Below are 20089 nucleotides of genomic sequence, written 5' to 3' on the forward strand. Positions count from 1 at the left end.
TTTCAACTCTGAGAATCCCCAACTACTCAGTCAGCTACTGTAGACTTGCACAGGTTATTAACAGAAGGCCAAATCAGTCCTTACAGTGAAAAGCCCGTCAAATTGTTAGCCAACAATTTCTAATTATTTATATAATTGGTCCATTTAAGTATTGTTAATATTTCCTAAATCTGAATTTATAAGTTATTTACTTATTTTGCAGTGCAAGTAACTAGGAAATAAATTGTTTTTTTCCTACAGATTCCCAAGCCTCATTTCCCTTGTCAAACTTATATATGTGATCGTAAAGAAACTGACACGGAGCAATAAAGAAAATAAACCAATAGTTCTTTTTCTTAAACATTTATTGATTTATACATTAATTTAAACATAAATCAGAAGAATTGTTTTTCAGATAAACATTATAAGTGCTCTTATTTTTTCTACTGACACACTAAATAATATTTATCTTGAAGGGTGGAGTAGAACTCTGGGCCTACCAGTACCAATTTGTCAGCGATGAATATACTCCAGTTTATAACTGTCAAGCACTTCCTGCTATTCACACCTGTACATATCAGGACAATTAAGCATAGCTACATTCTTATCAGTGAATGTATCTATCACTCTCACTATATCAGTACGGTGCATTTCTCTCTAACCACCAAACCTCATGTGTTCTACACAAAATAAGCATCCTGCTTTCACTAACTGTGAAATACACTGATTTTACCAAGAGCTCACCTCATCATGCCTTCATTTTCCTCATAAAGTGTTATTATAAGTGGAATTAAATATGAAACGGCTTTACTACCAGTATTAAAATATATCAATCAGTTAAGTTTTATATACACATGTATTTATATAAATGTGTGTGAACTAAACAAAATAATTTCATATGGAAAATAACTCATCCAAATGAAATTAAATTTAAATCAGGTTTTGATCTCAAGCCTATTCATATACATGTGTTAATACTGAATTGATGTATCACTGAAGATATTAACACTGATTCATACATGTAGAAATGGAGGCCCAAGCTCTATGAAATCCACATTAATCTTTAACACTGTCTCTCCAACATGAACAGCATACACTTAGCTCGTGAAAGGTCTCTGATAAAATCTGATTTGGTATCGACATACAATATATTTCACTTACACACAGACAGCATAGGCTAATATCACAGAAAATGTATCATTGATAATATACACAAACAGCTGGACTGATGGCTAAGCAGAGATCATGTCTCCGGTAACACGCCGAGTGACTTAAAACAGGTCTTATGCAAAGTAACATCTCTTAATTTCAGAACTATCAAGTGATGCTCAGCATAGTTTTAGCATAAAACAGGATAGTTTCCTTTCATTATTAGTGTTTGTATTGATCTGTCTAATGTATAAGTGCTCAAAGTTTTACAGAACATGTGTAAAGTCTTTTACATCAAATCCTTAATCCAGCAACAATTCAAAAGTAAGCATATATCCTAAGTAAAGCTATCCTGTTATTACGAACTCTTCAAACCTTTATATCTTCAAACGTTAGCAATTGTATTCCTGACACTATTCTTATCAATTGATTTCCAATATATCCTTGATATCAGGAATAAGATGCCTCTATTTTATGATCAATTGATATCTTTTCACCTCAGTGGCAATCCTTTAAATATGATATTAAAAAAAATAAGAACAATATCTTGGCAGAATGACTCGGGATGCAGATTTCATGTCCTCATATACCAATGTGCACATCTATATGACATTATGTTGTGACCCAAGGATAACACATCACAATACGGTTAAACACGGACACGGAAGTGGTAATTGTTAGCACACACCAGCGCATATTTGGCATGTGATTTGAATCCCTCTCTCACACACTATATGGAACTACACAATGCCGAAGCATCAATGAAGACATCAATGTTTCTCTGGTTTTTGTTATTTGAAAAAAAAAATTAAAATAAAACCAGTACAATTACTAGTACATAATGCAGCAACTTTTGTTGCTATTGTAAGCAATAAATATAGCCTCAACAATAACTATGTAATAATAATTATCCAACTTCATCAGACACTCAGTTCAAATGAAGATATTCTGAATAAAGAAGCGAAGTGTCTGTATCATTTTCATTAATCCTGTCCCAATTGCCAGACACAGAGCCTCAGTGGGGTGGGGGCTCACGATCAGTAGCTTGAGATGTTGGTAACTGTTTGTACATATTCTTTTTTGCTGCGGCCGGATTCACACGGCCGTCTCTGTCTCTACCCCCTGACCCTGGCCTTCCAGGAAGGGGATGAAGGTTTCCAGCGCCGATCCCAGCCCCTGCTAGAGCCTGAACTGCATTTGAGCCTGGAAGTGAATTATAAACTTGACTCCCACTTGACATCGATCCATGATTTTGTCGAAGAGAAACACTCTGAAATGCGTGCCCCTGACTTTGTCGAGAAAGATTGACCATTGTGCTTCCTCCGCCGCCTCCTCCTCCTGCATGCTGTTTCTGTGTTGGTTGCAGTTGGTTGCCTCTCTCAGGTAACACAGACTTCGCTATCGCAGCAGAACCTGAGTCCTTGCCCAGGCTATTTGTGTTTTGTTGTTGATGTAAAGGACTAGCGCCTCCTGTGCTAGTATGTTGATCACCTTCGTTTGACGTAGCCGTGGGTAATTTGTTACTCCATTTGACTGAATCATTTGAACTACCACCCGCTATTAATACTTCCAAGTCCTGTTCTAAGTGTAACTGTTCTGTCAATGTGGATAATAACAGTTCCTGCACAAATGCACCACGATCCTCCCGCTCTTCAAATATACTCTGTTCCGACTCTGTCACAGAAGAGTCGAGGCACCTATTAAGGAAGAAAGTATGGTGAACAGTTAAAGCAGTATTGAGTATATATACATCTACCTGGTTAACAGTGTTCTCCAGGCCATTATATCAAAGGAGTAATGCCAGCAACCTGGTCTTATTTCCTAGTGATTAGTTATTTGAATTATTTGTTTTTATTACCAGGTAAATGGTATGCCTTGCATTGAGTTCTTTATTTGTAGAAGATATGTTTGAAGATTGAAAAGTCTGCCAGATCAAGCCTGCTGGTAATTGTATTCATTGCAAGAGACCTAACGCAGCTGTGTTTGTGAGAGAGAAAAAAATTTAAAAAAATTGCTGACCTCCCTGCTATGGCAATATCCTGGAAAGAACACTGATTAATTGTTTTTAAATTTAGGACTATTCCAGTGTTATCCATTTTTAAAGGGTCAAGAAATTATTCAGAAGAAAAAAGCCTTTATGGGGTTAACAGGCCCTAAATATACCACACAAAGAAATACCAGCATTCTGTATACATATCTGACATTTTCAATAACTTTAATTCTATTTAATTCATGTCCCATTTTTATCTTCCAATATTTCTATATACTTCTTCCTGATGAGATATTTGATGTTGAAATTCTTTTTCCATCTGTAAGTTTCTAACTCTGTGGACTCGTAATAAGGTATTGTTGGTCCATCCTAACCCTGGTCAAATATGAATCAAATGCTGACAGGCCCAAAACAAAAAGAAACCCAAGATAATCTTGTGATATCTGTGACTGTGTATTACCTGGCTAATAAGTATGGCGAGTCTGTGTTAACGGTGGTTTGGTTGGTACTGCCTCCTTGACTCTGCAGTTCTGTGCTGATGCCAGTAGTTGAAGAATTGGTAATGTTGGATTTTCCCGATTCCATTGTACGTCTGTTTGGCAAACGCTCCAGTTGTTGTCTGAAATTAGATGAATACCTGAAAAAGGTCAATAATCCAGCATAATGAAAAATATTGTCATTTTATAATCCATACTCGACCCCTCCACCAGCACCCTCTAGTGAGCATTCAAATAAAAATATACAAATTCAAACACATGAGCAAGCTTCATGATGACATCTTAATACGAAATGTGTGACAGCATGATAAATTATTGATGGAATGTTTGATTAATAAATCAATCATTAAATACCACTACTTTTAATAGTGTCTATCAATATTTCTTGGGTGTAGACAACAGAGGGTCTGTTTCATTTGACCAGGTGGTATCAGTGTTATTTCAGGTGGTATCAGTGTTATTTTATTAGTGTACAGATAACTAAGGTCACAGACAGGATTGCAGCGATCCTTCACCAGTATTCTAATCTTAGAACAGCCAATACCTTTTCGGATTGGTCTATTTTTGGATATTAAAAGAAAAGCAGTATTTTAGTTGCAATATCTTTGATAGAATTCATATTCACAACAAATTAAATCTGTTCATTTCTCATTCTTTAATTTGCCAAAACAGCAATGTTTGGGAGGGATATTTTGAGTTTTTGCTGATCAATGACAATCTTATTGATAATTGTGACAGGTGAGCCTATCGCATCACCTTATCAGCATGGGAAGTTGGTAACAACACAATATTTGAGGACCAGCTGCTATCCATACCTAGTTGACTGTAACTGCATCTCCAGCTGTTGTAGTTGTGAGGACACACTCTGGGCTGCAGCTGCACGACTCCTCACACTCGAAAGCTGAGACAAAAGTTCCGCAATTGGGTCCATCGTTTCCCGCCCTCCTGGAGAGAGCCCAGTCAATGAAGTTCCTCCCGAAGAAAAGTGCATATTTGCTCTCCTAGATCGGTTTCCCCCTACACCACGCCCAGGATGAGGGATTCTCCTCACATGTCGGATACCAACAGGTTCATCGTGGAAACAAGTTAAGGACGATATCATAAGGGACATTTTAAATAATATCTGTAACCAGACAGTTAACTATTGGAAAGCACAGATGAAATTATTTTTTGAAGTAATTGTTTATGTTGAACTTTGATTTAGGTATAGGCTACCAAATTTGAACAAAAACAAATTCACATCCCTTCAATGTCATTGAACCAATGTAATAGTCTAAGATAAAAAGAATGTGATATATGTAGTTGGAATTTTTCTTTCAAATTCACAGTTTGGCCAATTTTTCATCTTGATGCCAAGCTTTAATGGCCAAGGATTTTTTTCTTGTTTATATTGGACGCAGCTTTGTTGTCGCATTTTGAAAAGAAAATATACCAATTGGGAAGACAATGTTCAGGAGTATCTGTAAACTGCAAATTTTGGGAAATGGGCATAAATTTCAAACAGTTTCAATTGGGAATGGGTCCCAGTATGGGCCCAAAAAAGTCTCAGAAAAAAACACTGAGGCCTGTTCCACTATCGGTACTTTTCATTCCATTAAAAGAATTTCAGAGAAGTGAAAAATGTTGAATCAAAAACAAAAGCACATCTAAGCTCAAAAAGTGTTCATATCAATTTCTTCATTCAAAATATCTGTAATTTAAAGAAAAGCAACTGTTGTTTGATCTTCCTATTACAGATGTTAATATATAACAGAGGTTGTATCAAATTATCATCCAATTCATACCCCACATTTGACTAGCTAGTTCTTTATACCGCAGGAATCTGAGTACACAAACACTATGATACCTATAAATGACCTGTTCAGTAGTTTTGCATAATGGACATAATTCCAGGTGTAAATTAAGGAGACAACTATCATTTTCAAACCCGCTTTTAAACCCAAAGAGGCTTTGATTTTTATCTCAAATCAGCACACTGTGAACTTTATCAAACCAATTATAAGCTGATTGTGACCCAGATAAAAAAAATCAGCCATAACAGATAAATTAATATTTCTTCATTACTGGAAATGGTAACAAATACTGCAACTTATTGGTGCCATATATGTCTTATGGGCCTGCAGTTTTACCTTCGAAGTTAAGATGATAAAATTAAGCCAAAGGATATAAATTCTCTTGGGATTCTGTGCTGTAAGGTCAAATGTTCTGCAAAGTCATCAGTGACGTAGTTTGGGTCTCCTCCTGGCAGAGCAGCACATATAGGACAAACCTGCTTGGAAAAAAACGATAACAGCACTATAACTATTGCTTGATATTTCAAAGAAATCAGTCATCATTTTTATTTTACGATGAAATATTCTGATATGACAAATGAAGATATGATGATTATTCGATTTGACACCAGATTGTAAACTAATGCAGAATATTTTTCATTTGTCCTGGGATCGATGGAAAAATCAACTCATTGATCAAATGTGTGAAGAAAATCAGATTCAAGTCTATGTCTATCAGTTATTTTTGATATTTTCTAAATCTGGCATTATCGTTGACACATTTAAGACCTGGAAAATTAATTTTACGGAAGTAAATCTAGACAGTTATGCCATTTCCATCATACTAACAACTTCAGTGGAAGCATCCGAATGATCCGAGGTAACATGCTCCTGTAGGGTAGCTTCTGTATATCCCATTTTACCACAGTAGGGGCAAGTAAAAGCCTGTGTTTGCTCTGCTGTCAGAGCCTCTCCTCCATAGAATAAATCTGTGATAACAAACAGAAAATGTCTTATTATAAAAATAGTAAACTTATACACAAAGTACTTGGGTTAATTTTATGTCACTCGTCACTAGTAAAAATATTCTACTTTTATCAGGGAAATATACTTCAGACTAGTTTTTCTTTCTTTTTTTTTTCATAATCCACCTACAGGCTAGTATTCTACAATATAAAATTGTTCACTCCTGTGTGTGAATGAACTCTTCACTACTTTACATGTAATGGTATAAATTTAACATGTATCAGAATTTATGACAATGTTCAAAACATGCACTGAAGTCTATTTTCGTTTAACAGTTTGGTTTCAATAAACAATACTTGTGACAGCTGACAGTCATGTACTCAAATTAACAATAAACAAGAAAATATTATTTATGATAGTCATATCGACAATTATTTTTATATTTGTTTTTCATTTACAAAACAAGTATCACAATGTCTATATTGTTTGAGTTTTGTGTACATTACACAAATAAAATAATTCAGATTAACCTTACTAGTACCAGTCACAGCAAATTTACATTATAAGTATTAAATTCTAACCTACTCCTAACCATGATACCACCAGAAGGCAGAGTATTGTGAGATATATTTACTGCTGCAAATAGTTGTCTGATTACAGCCTCCAGTTATCATACACTCCATGCTGACATTAGTCATGATACTATATTAAGAAATTATGTACTAAAGCCCTGATGTGCCAGCTGATATCTGCAATGTTTTATATGCAGAAACTGAAGTTTACTTTTTTTTCCCATAAAATATACAGTGACATAAAATATAAGCTTTCACACCTTGATATTGACAATGCCTCCTTAGTACAGGATTTGTAATATAATTGAATCTTTTTTATAGAATCATACACAAGAATAAAGTGTGATTAAATGCACTAACCAAAGTCATTCCTTGTAAGAATGCACTGCATGGAGTGGTCAGCAGTGTGTCGTGTCGTAGTGGCCCCTGCTTCATAACAGGTCGCACAGAGGTCATAGTCGTAACAAACCAGGCACTTGTAACGTTTCCCTCGAAAGTTTCCCTTCAGACACGAATCACAGCTGACCCCTGTAAAAAGAAAATTAAAAGTAAGCAAGTCTTTTCAGCATAAACTGAATCTGAAGTGATTATATTGACATATGTATCCTACCAAATCAATTTCAGTAATGTCACAGAATTGGAGAGATTTCATTAGAGATACAATACACACATACATTACACAGAACAAAATCAACTGGTCTACTGATATGTCAGGTTTTAAATAGGCAAACTATTATTCTAAACCTTTAGTGAAAGGAGAAATGTTGGGAATTGGATCAGATATCATAATCGATTATTGGAAGACTTGTCATGAAAGATTAATCTATTATAATCGGAATATAAAAACTTTGGTCAAGATATTGTGTAGTGTATAGAAAAATACGAAACTACAGTATGCGTCTATCTTTACCTAATAACAATAGTACATACTTCCGGCCTTAACATACATGCCAGAACTTTCCAGTGCAAAATAGTGAGATTAGTGCATTTTTTTTAGTGAGATTTGGTCAAAAATAGTGAGATTTTTTCTCTGAATTAGTGAGAAAGTTTCGAGACATCTATAACAAAAAAAATCTGGCATATAAGATAGTATTATCTCATTTGTGTTATTCTGAAGCCTCTTTTCATTTGGAACCAAAATTGGAGATTTACTGATATTTTAGAGGAAGTCAAAATTCAAGAGGGATGTCCTTGTTAACCTAGGTTGGAAGAAAAAAATATCTGGAACATTTGGAATATTTAATCTTCATTTGTTGACAAAAAATATCTACTGCTTCCATTATTTTTATATCCAATTGTGAAGAAATCTGCTGTCTTGTGTTAAATGTTATTTTTATAAACCATGTTTTCGATTGTAGGCTAATTAACTAACAGCTCTTATATATGTAGCTATTTAATGTTAACACCCACTGTCATCACATATTAATAAGCAACTAGCGATCAATGGACAGGGGATTTCTGATTGGACTGCGTAACAGTTCACTCATTGGTGAGCATGACAGCAGGCCATTCAAATCGAAATTGGCCGGCCATTCACAACTTTCACACCTACATTTAGTCTATATATATACTGCTAATTGGCCTGGCCTGTAATTTAAGTGGCTAGCCTGTGATATTAGAGCTCTCAGTGACCTAGGTCAGTGTGAATCCATGTAGCTATTGTTCATTCATTAAGATTTACCAAACTTTGTTTCTTTTCATGAGACGATTGAAAATTAGTGAGAAATGTGCCTACACCCGACGCTTCAAACAACAAGCTGGACAAAGAAAATAAATTTGGATACACTGCAGTTTTATGGAAATTTAGCATATTTACCTGGTAAGCAGTTTTCGATTTTCACCAATATCGATCAACTTTCGACTTCTTTTGATTATCGGAACACCTCTAGCAAACAATTTGATACAGATTCCTTGCTTGTTGATCATAAATGTCAAATGATAAATCCTATTAGCAAAGAATTAAAAAGGCTAAAAATCAATACACCTTGTCATGCTGTACTTTTTTTATCATGAACTGCGCTAATATTGTACAGCAGTAAATCAAGGCATTAGGCTAATATATATTAAAAAAATCTTAATCTTTCCATGATTACAGAAAAATTAAGCACTAGCTATCATCCCGATCAAATAATGATAAGCTAAGGTTTTACTGAGTAGAATGACAAACTTTGAAATTAATTCCATGTGTTATATGATATTATATAACCTTTATTTATTTTATAAGAATTATGAAACAATTTTTTACAACTTATACTTATCACTCTTGTTGGCCCTGATTTTAACGTGCAGGGGGTCTTACTGTAGGAAGATACCAGAGTATTCGGAGAAAACCCACGTGGTCGAGCAGGTGACCCATATACCTTTTCACATCCGATTCCCCAATCGGATGTGAAAAGGTATATCAAACCCTGGCTGCCTTGGTGAAAGCTTAAGGCAAGTACGCTATCCAATGCACTACCCAACCACCCATAAGTGCATCACTTGTTATATGATGATCATATGCCACTTCAAAAATGGATTCTAGATGTCATTTTGGCAAAATATATAAAATGACAGAGGGAAAGTGGAATACAGATGTTATTTTGGCAAAATATATAAAATGACAGAAGACAAAAATAAAATAAAGGGGGAAATTAATTTTTCATGATTCCAGCTGTGCTCTTGATAATATGATAGGTTTCTGGGCGAATTAAAGGCATAATTTATAAAGAACTGGACAGAGTACTTCTAGGCCTACTGTATGTTCATTAAATAAATGGTTATTTTTTTTGTTCACTTCTCATCATATTTTTTTTAATATTAACTGAAGTCTTTTTTAACCTAAGTTATTATCATGTCGAAACAACATACAAGGCAATTGCCTAAACAGGCTGTAAAAGATTAAAATATGATCAGATGTTCAAACGCCATACAACTAGGAAGCTAATATACCCAGCATTTCTGACCTGATCTTTCATCACAATTACAATATTGTTATTGCTGTCTACTGTAGGTTTACCCATATTTTTTATTTCATTTCTTCGATCCCTCGATTGATTCACGCTGTATCATCATATATATTGCATAGTCATGTAAACCAACGTTATGCGTAGTATAGCATTGTGATATGAACAACCACACGCCACACGAGACGTTTTACGGAAGAAACTGATAGTTCGATTGGAGGCCATTTTGGATTGATAACACCTCAAACTTACCTTCATGACGCGACATATCAGCGACTGCGTTCCAATAAGATATTGAAACCTGATTATGAAGCTGGATGTTGTTGAATAATTATTGTTTTGACCAACTAAATGTCCGAAAAATGATATTTGTCGCTACTTCGCTACTACGTTCCAAGGTTACATTCTTGGCAAGTAGGGTCCATGATGACGTCACGCAATTTCTCGACTCACAATTTCAGCTAACGTGAGTTTCATATTAGTGAGTCAATTAAATAGACCGCTCTCTGATTTTCATATTTTTATAATAAATGAAGAAAGAAACAGAAACTTGTATAAAATACATTAAATAATAAAAATTATTTATGGATATTTTAAAAGTGTCCGCAAAACGTTTACAGCTATAAATTTCTCTGGTTCTTGTTCAAGCTTCCAATCGACTGCGGGCCCGTCAATTTTTCTCAAACGTCAAGCATGGCAACTACAGTGAAACGAGTTCTGATCTACGGAGGAAAAGGAGCTCTTGGCTCGGCATGCGTTACATATTTCAAAGGAAAACAATACGTAAGTGATACAGCGTTAGCTTAAATCGACATTGTGTGTGCATATGCACCATGGTGGTACTTGACATTTTGGAGTGCAGTCGGGATCGGAGGTCATGGTCGAGCAGATAGCAAATTATTCACGTGCTGAAATAAATTACTGAAATTAATCAAATATGCATACTTCTTTGGAAATTGTTAAATATCAAATCAGCACACAAAATATGTTTACTGTATTTGTTCACAAGATAGCCATACAAACGTCCTCAAAAATCAGTGCAGTTCTGTGGCCAATTGTTCTGTAGTAGGACGAGAAATAGTGCCGTCGCTGGGCCTCAAACCCTGGACTCTCCAGCCCGATGCTCTACCGCTGAGTTAAAGGGAAATTCCCCACAGCTGACGCTTGTAAGGCAACCTAATTAATGCTCATTTTTTACACTATTCCCCCCTTTTTCAAACACCAACCCAGGTTCTTTGACTCCCCGCCAAGGGTTCTCCTACCTTGAATGGGGAGGGTCAACGGCACCAATTTGTAGTAGGACGAGGAATAGTGATTAAGATAGTGTCGTCGTTAGGGCTCGAACCTGAGACCCTTGGCTCTCTAGCCCGATGCTCTACCGCTGAGCTAAAGGGAAATTCCCCACAGCTGACGCTTGTAACGCAACCTAATTAATCCACATCTTTTACAGTTCCTTGAAAAAGTTAGATAAGTTCCAAATATGTCCATACAAAGGATATCTGCGAGAATTCAATGTTCTGCTTTTTATTTCGGCAATGCCTTTATATAAAATGATAGCATACAAAATAATAATAATCTAATAACAAATGTTTGTTTTCTGGAAGATGCATTTTTTTAAATTTTTTTTTTATTAAAGAGCAGATAATGTTCTTCCATTCCATAATGGCATTTTATCCCTTTTACAAATTACAAAGATCTTATATTTTTGTAAACAGGGAGTATCTAAGTCTTTCAAGACAATCTCAGAAAGTTGTCAATTTTGATGAACTGCAATCTCAAGATTCTTTTGATGTTCACATCAAAAGATCAGTCAACTTGTCTCATACACAAGGTGGCGCACGCTGCACCTTCCATTTTGTCATTACATATTCCAGGCCAGCGGTATAGAGTGTGTAACTGAGCATAAACCCTGGAGTACTGAGGATGTGGTTTTACCATTTTGATTAATAGTGTAGTTAAATATTATAGCGTATTTGAAATAACTGTTAGTTGGACAACAGTGTTCTGTTCAAACATATCTACTGGTGTAGCGTTTGCATTACGTCGAGCAACTTTGCCATTCCCATGTCGTCGATTGCCACTAATATAAGACATTTTGAACGGTTTGCTGTTCTAAAAACTGCATAACTTCGATGACTTGAACTTCTAAAACTTCTAACCACGAAAGTACACGGATACAATAATAATAATAATAATATACAGCATTTATATAGCGCCCTATATAATTTGTAAAATTACTCTAAGGCGCTTTACAACATATGGATAATAGAAATGGTTATAATTGTGAAAACAAACAACAAAGGCTTGCAATCACTTTCATACATTTAATAAGCAATGTGCACATAATTGACGAATAAAAGGGTGGTATTTACATGATGTCTTTGCCTCTTGAACTTGGCCAGGGTATTCGACTTCCTTTTAGCAGATGGTAAGCTATTCCACAACGTAGCCGAAACCCTCCCAAAGCATCTGTTTCCGTAGGTCACAGTACGAGATTTTGGGACACACAACAAAGATTCTGACTCCGACCGCAGTGATCTTGACGGCTGATACAGGGTAACAAGTTCCTGTAGGTACCGAGGAGCTGTTCCATTCAGTGCCTTGTGTGTGTATACCAGAATTTTGTACTGCGACCTGTATCGTACAGGTAACCAGTGCAACGAATAAAGCGAAGGTGTGATGTGCTCTCTCTTTCTGGTACGAGTAACTAGCCGTGCCGCAGTGTTCTGAACCCTCTGCAGACGACTAGTTAGTTTGTCAGATATACCACAGAGCAGGGCGCTACCATAATCCAACCGAGAGGTAACAAGTGCATGCACCAAAATCTTGCATGCATCTGCAGTTAGAAACTGCCGAATACAGCCGATGTTCCTGATCTGGTAGTAACAGGATTTGGCAATAGCGTTCACTTGTTTCTCCATGTTCAGAGAACTGTCAAAGTATACCCCTAGGTTTTTAACAGCTGGAACAGTCTCAATAGTTCTGGCACCAACCTTGAGCTGGAGAGCCATTGGTTGCTGACACTTTGGGGAAAAGACGATTAGTTCCGTCTTTTCCTGATTAAGTTTAAGCATGTTGGCGTTCATCCAGCTATGATATCTGTCAGACAAGCTTCCAGACTTTCTGTGACTGTATTCCAACTGTCCTTTGGTTTAATGACCATGTAAATTTGTGTGTCATCAGCATAGCAATGATAGCGAAGGCTGTGGCGACGTCAAATCTCTCCAATCGGTTTGGAGTACATACAATATTTTTGGGGTCCTAACACCGAACCTTGAGGAACCCCGAAATCTAGTACTTTGTCATGTGAGGTGGCAGATCCGATGGCAACACACTGTCGTCGTTCACTCAGGTATGACTGTATCCAGCATAGTGCGGTATCAGTCACTCCATAAGAGTATTCCAGACATTTATAAAGTATGCCATGGTCGATGACGTCAAATGCAGCTGACAAGTCCAGCATGACAAGCACCGCTCTGCACTTGTTATCTAATGCAGAAGCTATATCACTATGTACACGCAGGAGGGCCGTCTCAGTAGAGTGTCCCATGCGGTAGGCCGATTGCATGTTGTCATGGAGACTGTTTGCATGGAAATGAACCTCTAAACGCCGGGACACAACCTTCTCCAAGATCTTAGACAGAAAAGGCAGATTTGAAACTGGGCGGTAGTTTTTCAACTCGTCCTTGTCCATTCCAGGCTTTTTTAACAATGGTCTGACATGTGCCTTCTTGAAACATAATGGAACCTTTGACTCAACCAATGATTTATTCATGATTGCGGTAATCAAAGGAAGCAGTGCTTCAAGACATTGCTTTAATAGGTCTGTAGGCAGTGGATCAAGCTCCCAGGACTTTGATTGCGAGGTCATGATAATGTTGCGCAACTCGTCCTGGGTTGTTGGTGAGAGCTTTGTCAATGGTTCCCCATCAAATGCAATGTCAGCAGTCATGACAGAGATGTCAATGTCAGCAGAGGTGTTCACTTCGGTAATATTTTTCCTGATTGAGCTGATTTTATTCAGAAAGTAATCACTGAACTTGCTTGTTAAGTCTATTTCAGAATTACAGCTTGGTAGGATAATTTCACCTTTCTGTCCCATTGTCTTGCTTAAAGTGATCTGAAATGCTGAAAATCAGCACTTCGACATGGTGTTTCAAGGCAATACTTATACTTTCTAATCAAGCATATCGAGACGTATTTATGTTTGGTACGGAAAAGTTAAATGAAGACCATGTACATTGTACACTAATTTAAATATTATTAACCCATAAATTTGTTGGATGCAGTGTTTGAACAAGGTGATCAGAACGGCTTACAGCGCCGCCTAATGTACATGTGCGAGACTCCACCAATGTGTGACTTGCTTATTAGTCTGTTTTCTCAACGTCAGTGGTTCATCCAATTAACTTGACCCCACTGTCATAACTGTTCACAAATTATAACACCTATTGCCATCTGAAGCTTGCTAATTGACTTTACAACTTAGACAACAGCGTGCGCTGATCTGTGACGGCCCTGATTATGTTTACGCAATCAATGTCGGCCACAATACACACGAGAGTAGACAGATCATTTTCCGGGACATAGATACAGATTTTCACTAATTTTCAAAAGTTTATTTTATAATAGTAGTCAATTTTAGTAGCCACACAATATTTTTTGTAGCCAATAAAAAATAAAAGTAGCCAATGGCTACTCTGGCTACCGACAGCGCGAGCCCTGTATATGTTTTCTTTAACTCATTCAACCCTGAAGACACATTTGAACTCATCCAATTCAAAGGGTGGAATACTTCATTATGAAACTTCAGGGGTGAATGAGTTAAAGTTCAACAGTTATAATGCATAATACTGTATATGTATATTTTCTTAACATAATTTAAACAAACATTCTACAATTATATAAGCTTGAAATTGGCAATAAATTGAAATATGCTGCACACATACATGCATGTCGGACAAAACATTTATCTTTTACCTTCTTGACGCTAGAGTCTGCCCTTGTATCAAATCTGAAAAAAGATAGATTCCCCTAAGATCTAGATTGATCCCTGGCTTAAGCCATGTCGTCATATTCTGTAATTGGTTACATGAATTTTGTAGAATAACAAAATATTTCTTAAATGAAGAAAAAGTTGAATCCATCAAATCAAAATTAAAAATCCAAATGTGTTTTGAGTAAAAAAATTGATGAAGATGGTTGAAAATCCACTTTGAATTATCACCTTCGCAAAATCAGGTTGAAAACATGGAAGTAATTGAACACCTGTTAAATCTATAAACAATAAACAATATGGACAACAAATCATAATGAAATTACAAAAGGTTAGCAGACTATAGTAGTACATGATAAAGTACTTTATGAGAATATAGTTAAAGGGGCATCACGGTGAAGTAACTTTATTTTTTGTCTTTTTTTTCAAATACAACATCAACATATCAAGTGAGACTCCTTATGGAAAATAACGATCGAATTTGGCTGAAATAGATTCATAAAAATGATTAAATCTAAGAAAATCATCGGTATTTCTACCCATCTGACCAACGTTTTGTTCAGGGATTTCCCTCTACTAGCGCATGCGCATAGCACACCATTTCTTTGTAAACAAAATGACTGGCCGTGTGAAGTAAGCGAAAGAAAAGTGTTGTACCGTGTCAGCTACGAAACGAAAAGTTGCCAAATGGTCAAAAGATAGCGCAAGGAGTACGTTACGGAATCATTATTGCAGGTGGGCAGTATTCAAAGGAGAAAATAACTGCCGTAGCAGTTAGTACGGTGCATGTATTCTTCCGGATAGCCGGTTAAGCTGAAATGGAATCGACAGAAATGCTAGCGCTGTTTATGTTATGAATAAATATCTAAAACTATTAAGCTCGCTAGTATCTTTGTCTGAGTTTGAACACAGATGAACTTAGTTTAATATGTTAATGGACATGTATTGGAGAGAGTTTACTTTGTGTTTCTATAATTATACAGTGGTTTATGCGAAAGGAAGGGATAAGTGACTGGTTAGTTTGATTTTGCCATGAGGCCCTCCAAGGGATAACTGTTGTGATGGCCCACAGCATATTTTCTGGGTCACCGAGATACGTGTTATCAAAGTCCGTGGATTTACATAATTTATATTACCGGATTCAGTAAAATGGTATGATTTAATTCTATTGCTGAATTAAACGATTATTTTTGTTTTTACATGAAAGATTTAAATTAGTACTAATATGAATACCCGGCCTCCTCTGCCCCGGCAATATATAAAAAAAAAATCAGAAAGGTTTGTCCCTTGGTGTAGGGAAGGTGTTTAGCCCCGTACCATCTGTACCCGTCACATTTCGGTACTAAATTCAATATATATTTTTAAATATCTACTTAATGTTTATGCCTATTATCATTGTTGACATTTAATTGTAAATGTATGACGGGAGAAGGCTGTGATAAATTGTAAAAACCTGTGTCCCATCCCTTGTTCAATTTTATTGGCAACAAATATGTTTAAAGCTAAATAAATTTAAATTCTGAATATTGGCAAGTGTGCAATTAACTTCTGATGATGAATGATTACTGTTTAATAAGTTTGAATATGGACTTAGAAAGAAATCATATTACTTGGTTTCATAGCGCGGTAAGAAGTTGCAGTTGCCTAACGGCCCCTCTCTGGGGGCCCCTCTGGAAACCTTTTCATCTCGCTCAGACCACTTGTGTTTACTGCCTAGTCAGGTGACGTTATCGACGCTATTTTTAGCAGGGCTTTCCCGAACAATTCAAGTGGTCAAACTGGACATTTGGAACGGACTGAATATGGGAATAGCGACGTAACATAAGTGGAAGTGCATACAATACATACATTCATTAAAAAAAATATGGCTCTTCACGTGATGTCCCTTTAAACTTATAATTATCTGATGACTGGCCAACACTTTTGTAAACACAATGAGTGCAGAGCCAACAAGCATTTTAATGACATGCTCATGATAGTAGGTGTACATGTTATACAGGTATGAGTGTAGCTGTTCAACTAGGGAATAGGATAAATACTGTGGACTTGATCAGTTGGCCAGGCATGAGGACTTTTTTTTACAGTTTGGATGCTAACCACTAACGTTCTTTTGCTTTGGTACCCTTTTTCTTTGGGCTTTAATGTTGTGCATAATATAAATTTATGTAAGTTTTGTTGAGGTAATTGGTCATGACTGCTATGTTAGTTATGTTCTTACATTAAAGGATCAAGATCTACATTAAGATCTCTCCACTTCATCAAGATAGTTGGAAAAGCTGTACACTTTATTGAACATCTGACAATAGCCTAATGTTGGAGATGTGCACAACAGTTACTTATGAGCACTGAAGGAAAACAAGTCCCAGAAGATTCCCAGTTTTGAAAGCTATAAATTCTTCAACTTGGAGCTAGGTTTATGATGGAGGGAAGTTCATTTTGTGACATAGCAGACAATTGTCAGCAAGTACATCTACATTTTCTCACTGTGTACATTATTCTTATCTTGGAATTGTCCAAGGTCATATACATTTATAATTTTCTGGTAGATTTTAATTTTAATTTTTAATTTTTTGTTATTTTGTAGTGGGTGGGATCCATAGATCTTGCACCAAATGAAATGGCTGATGCCAATATCCTCGTGAAGCCTGATGCCTCGTGGACAGACCAGGAGACACATGTATTGGGAGAGATAGAGACATTGATGAGTGGTAACAAGCTTGATGCAGTATTCTGTGTTGCTGGGGGCTGGGCAGGTGGCAGTGCTGCTGCAAAAGGTGAGGACATAATTGGACCAGACATGTGATTATGTGGCTGTACATTTGTAAGTAAGGTTCTACCCATGGGGGTACCTCTGCATATTCCGTCTTTGCGTAGTGCAGAGTTATCTTCTCTTGGGAGCAGGTATTGATTGTTAGGTCACTTGTTTGTGAGAGTAACGTCATCGACTTTTGAGAAAACAACGTAATTTTCTCACACAGCCCAATGACGTAACAATCAATACTTGCTCCCAAGAGAAGATAACTCTGCAATACGCAAAGACGGAATATATGATAAATACTCACAGCCCGGAGGCCATACAGTTAAGGTGTCTCACCGTCTTGTCGTCTACGATCACTAGCCCTTCACCACTTGTCTGCAGGTTGAAAATTAAACCTATGTAGGGAATTCACCAGGTACTGGCCACATGTTTGTGTTTTTTCTCCGGGTTTACTCGGGCTTTCCTCCACCACCAAGACCTGGTAGTGCATCTTAAAATTACTATAGATGTTAATAGGATGTAAAGCACAAACAAACCAAACCAGATTCCCAGCCCATTAAGCTATATGTGATCTGTGACATATGCCCTGCATCATAGAATGACCTCGCACTGTATGATGATGTAAGAATAACTTTTTTTACAAGATAGAGATGTCATATCAGGTGTTCAGCTAGTAAATGTGTTAATATCTTATTAGAAATTTGATATCAAGAGATTTACAAGCATGACTGGTCTTTTATAAGTAATTATGTTCCTAAATACATGTACAGCCTCCAGGTTAGCAATACCATTGTCTATGATGACTTACAATATTGACGTTTCAGCCTTTATCAAGAATGCTGACATGATGTGGAAACAAAGTGTATGGACCTCCTCTATATCAGCAGCCATATCTGCCAAGCATTTGAAGGAGGGTGGTGTCCTGACCCTGCCAGGGGCCATGCCTGCACTGGAGGGTACTCCAGGTAGGTTTTATAGTACCATCAAAAGGCTGTGTGAATTACCTCCCTTATGACATAGATCTTGATAGTAAGATTTGAACTATTCCAACCTTTGAATTGGAAGAGTTCAAATATGTCTTCAGGGCTAAATGAGTTAAGGAGGCTCCTCCCTTTCGCAATTAATCAGCAGAATTCATTGAAACTTTCACATCATGGTTATGCAACTATGTAGAGGTGATTTTGTGGAAATCTAATTGCATTCCAATGGACTACTCGAGTTTTCAACATATTTTCCAATTTTTTGGTGTGTGGCATTGTTCGGAACAATAATAACAATAAAAAAATGGAAAGAAGCATTGCTAATTAACCCTACAAATATTATTTTTTATCACGAAATAAAACGGAAGTTTTTGCAAAGGGATAAAATTTACACAATGGCAGTTATCTCTTAAAAATATCAGTAATGATTGAAATAAATCAAAATTATGATATCAAAAGTGACAATTTATTGTGCATGGTAAAATTTGTGACTGTTACTATATTTACAGGAATGATTGGCTATGGTATGGCCAAAGCTGCCATTCACCAGCTAGTCAAAAGTCTGGCCTGTGATAAGAGTGGAATGCCGGCCAATGCCTTGACTGTAGCCATCCTGCCGTAAGTATAGACTTTTTCTTACCCTGCCATCATATAGGACAAAGGCAGTCTGTATAAGATACATACACTACGTAATATGAATTTAAAAACAATGTTATAAAGTTAAACTTCCTTGATACAAGTCCTTACATTCTATGCATGTACTGTTATAGCAACAAGCCTGAATTAACATTTGCAAATAAGGATTGTTGATTGTGTTGAACTTTACGAGCTATTCCAGATTTCACAAAAAAACTCTAACCCATCCATCCCTTTATATTTAGGTATTTTGCTTCCCTTTTGTTCTCTTGGAGTAAACCTGGAGTTCCAATCATGCATGATTTTTATGAAAATAAGTTAATTGGTTTTTATAAAAATTGGATGGGATGGGAACAATTTTGAAACTTTTTTGTATCACATGCTATGGCAATCATGTATTAGTACAATTTGCATATATTTTACAAATTTGAGTGGAAAAATCAAGGTAAATACCATCAGTTTTGTCTTTCCTGTCGATTGATGACATCATGATACTGTGTTCTCACTAAGTTCTGAAACAAGTGGTTGAACTTGGAAGAGTAGCCGATAGAATATTCACTATAATGTTGACCTATACATATTCTGAAAAGATAACGGAATCCAAGGTGATGAACAGCAGGCTACTTTTGCCAGCAACCAGCTTTTAATTAGAACACTTCATCATGTTTTTCTCCTCACCTCATAATGAGCGATATATATATTACCCGTTTCATACATGGTGAATATTTCTGTTAGAATCTTGTACGTTCCTGAGCATATGATGAAGACGGAGGGCTTTCAAAGTACAGTACTTGTTTCTATTGGATGCTCCAGGTATAGTACTTGCTTCAGTCGATATATTTGTTGTTT

At 36.5% G+C, this 20089-nt stretch overlaps 2 protein-coding genes across 5 annotated transcripts in view; one reads left to right on the forward strand and one right to left on the reverse strand.

Moving 5' to 3' along the window:
* Nucleotides 1-326: 326 nt before the first annotated feature.
* LOC110466442 (E3 ubiquitin-protein ligase KCMF1-like) lies at nt 327-10333 on the reverse strand. 4 transcript variants are annotated; one of them, XM_021522932.1, is made up of 7 exons: nt 10123-10333; nt 7286-7453; nt 6237-6376; nt 5783-5884; nt 4431-4690; nt 3579-3737; nt 327-2825 (listed from the first exon to the last, which is right to left on the reverse strand). In XM_021522932.1, the coding sequence occupies exons 1-7, from the start codon at nt 10136-10138 to the stop codon at nt 2144-2146; spliced, it is 1527 nt and encodes a 508-aa protein (XP_021378607.1). In that variant the 5' UTR covers nt 10139-10333; the 3' UTR covers nt 327-2143. The 4 variants fall into 4 exon arrangements, with proteins under 4 accessions (XP_021378607.1, XP_021378605.1, XP_021378606.1 ...); XM_021522930.1 differs by having other exon boundaries at nt 3579-3755; XM_021522931.1 differs by having other exon boundaries at nt 5783-5887.
* A 185-nt stretch (nt 10334-10518) lies between these two features.
* Nucleotides 10519-20089, forward strand: part of LOC110466452 (exonuclease 3'-5' domain-containing protein 2-like) — a 35964-nt gene continuing 26393 nt past the window's right edge. Inside the window, exons 1-4 of the mRNA XM_021522951.1 lie at nt 10519-10653; nt 17451-17640; nt 18449-18589; nt 19114-19222. Of these exons, the coding sequence (XP_021378626.1) occupies nt 10564-10653; nt 17451-17640; nt 18449-18589; nt 19114-19222 (530 nt within the window). The 5' untranslated portion in view covers nt 10519-10563. The remainder of the gene's footprint in view (nt 10654-17450; nt 17641-18448; nt 18590-19113; nt 19223-20089) is intronic.

This window comes from Mizuhopecten yessoensis, unplaced genomic scaffold (assembly GCF_002113885.1).
Source record: "Mizuhopecten yessoensis strain PY_sf001 unplaced genomic scaffold, ASM211388v2 scaffold11133, whole genome shotgun sequence".
NCBI lineage: Eukaryota > Metazoa > Mollusca > Bivalvia > Pectinida > Pectinidae > Mizuhopecten > Mizuhopecten yessoensis.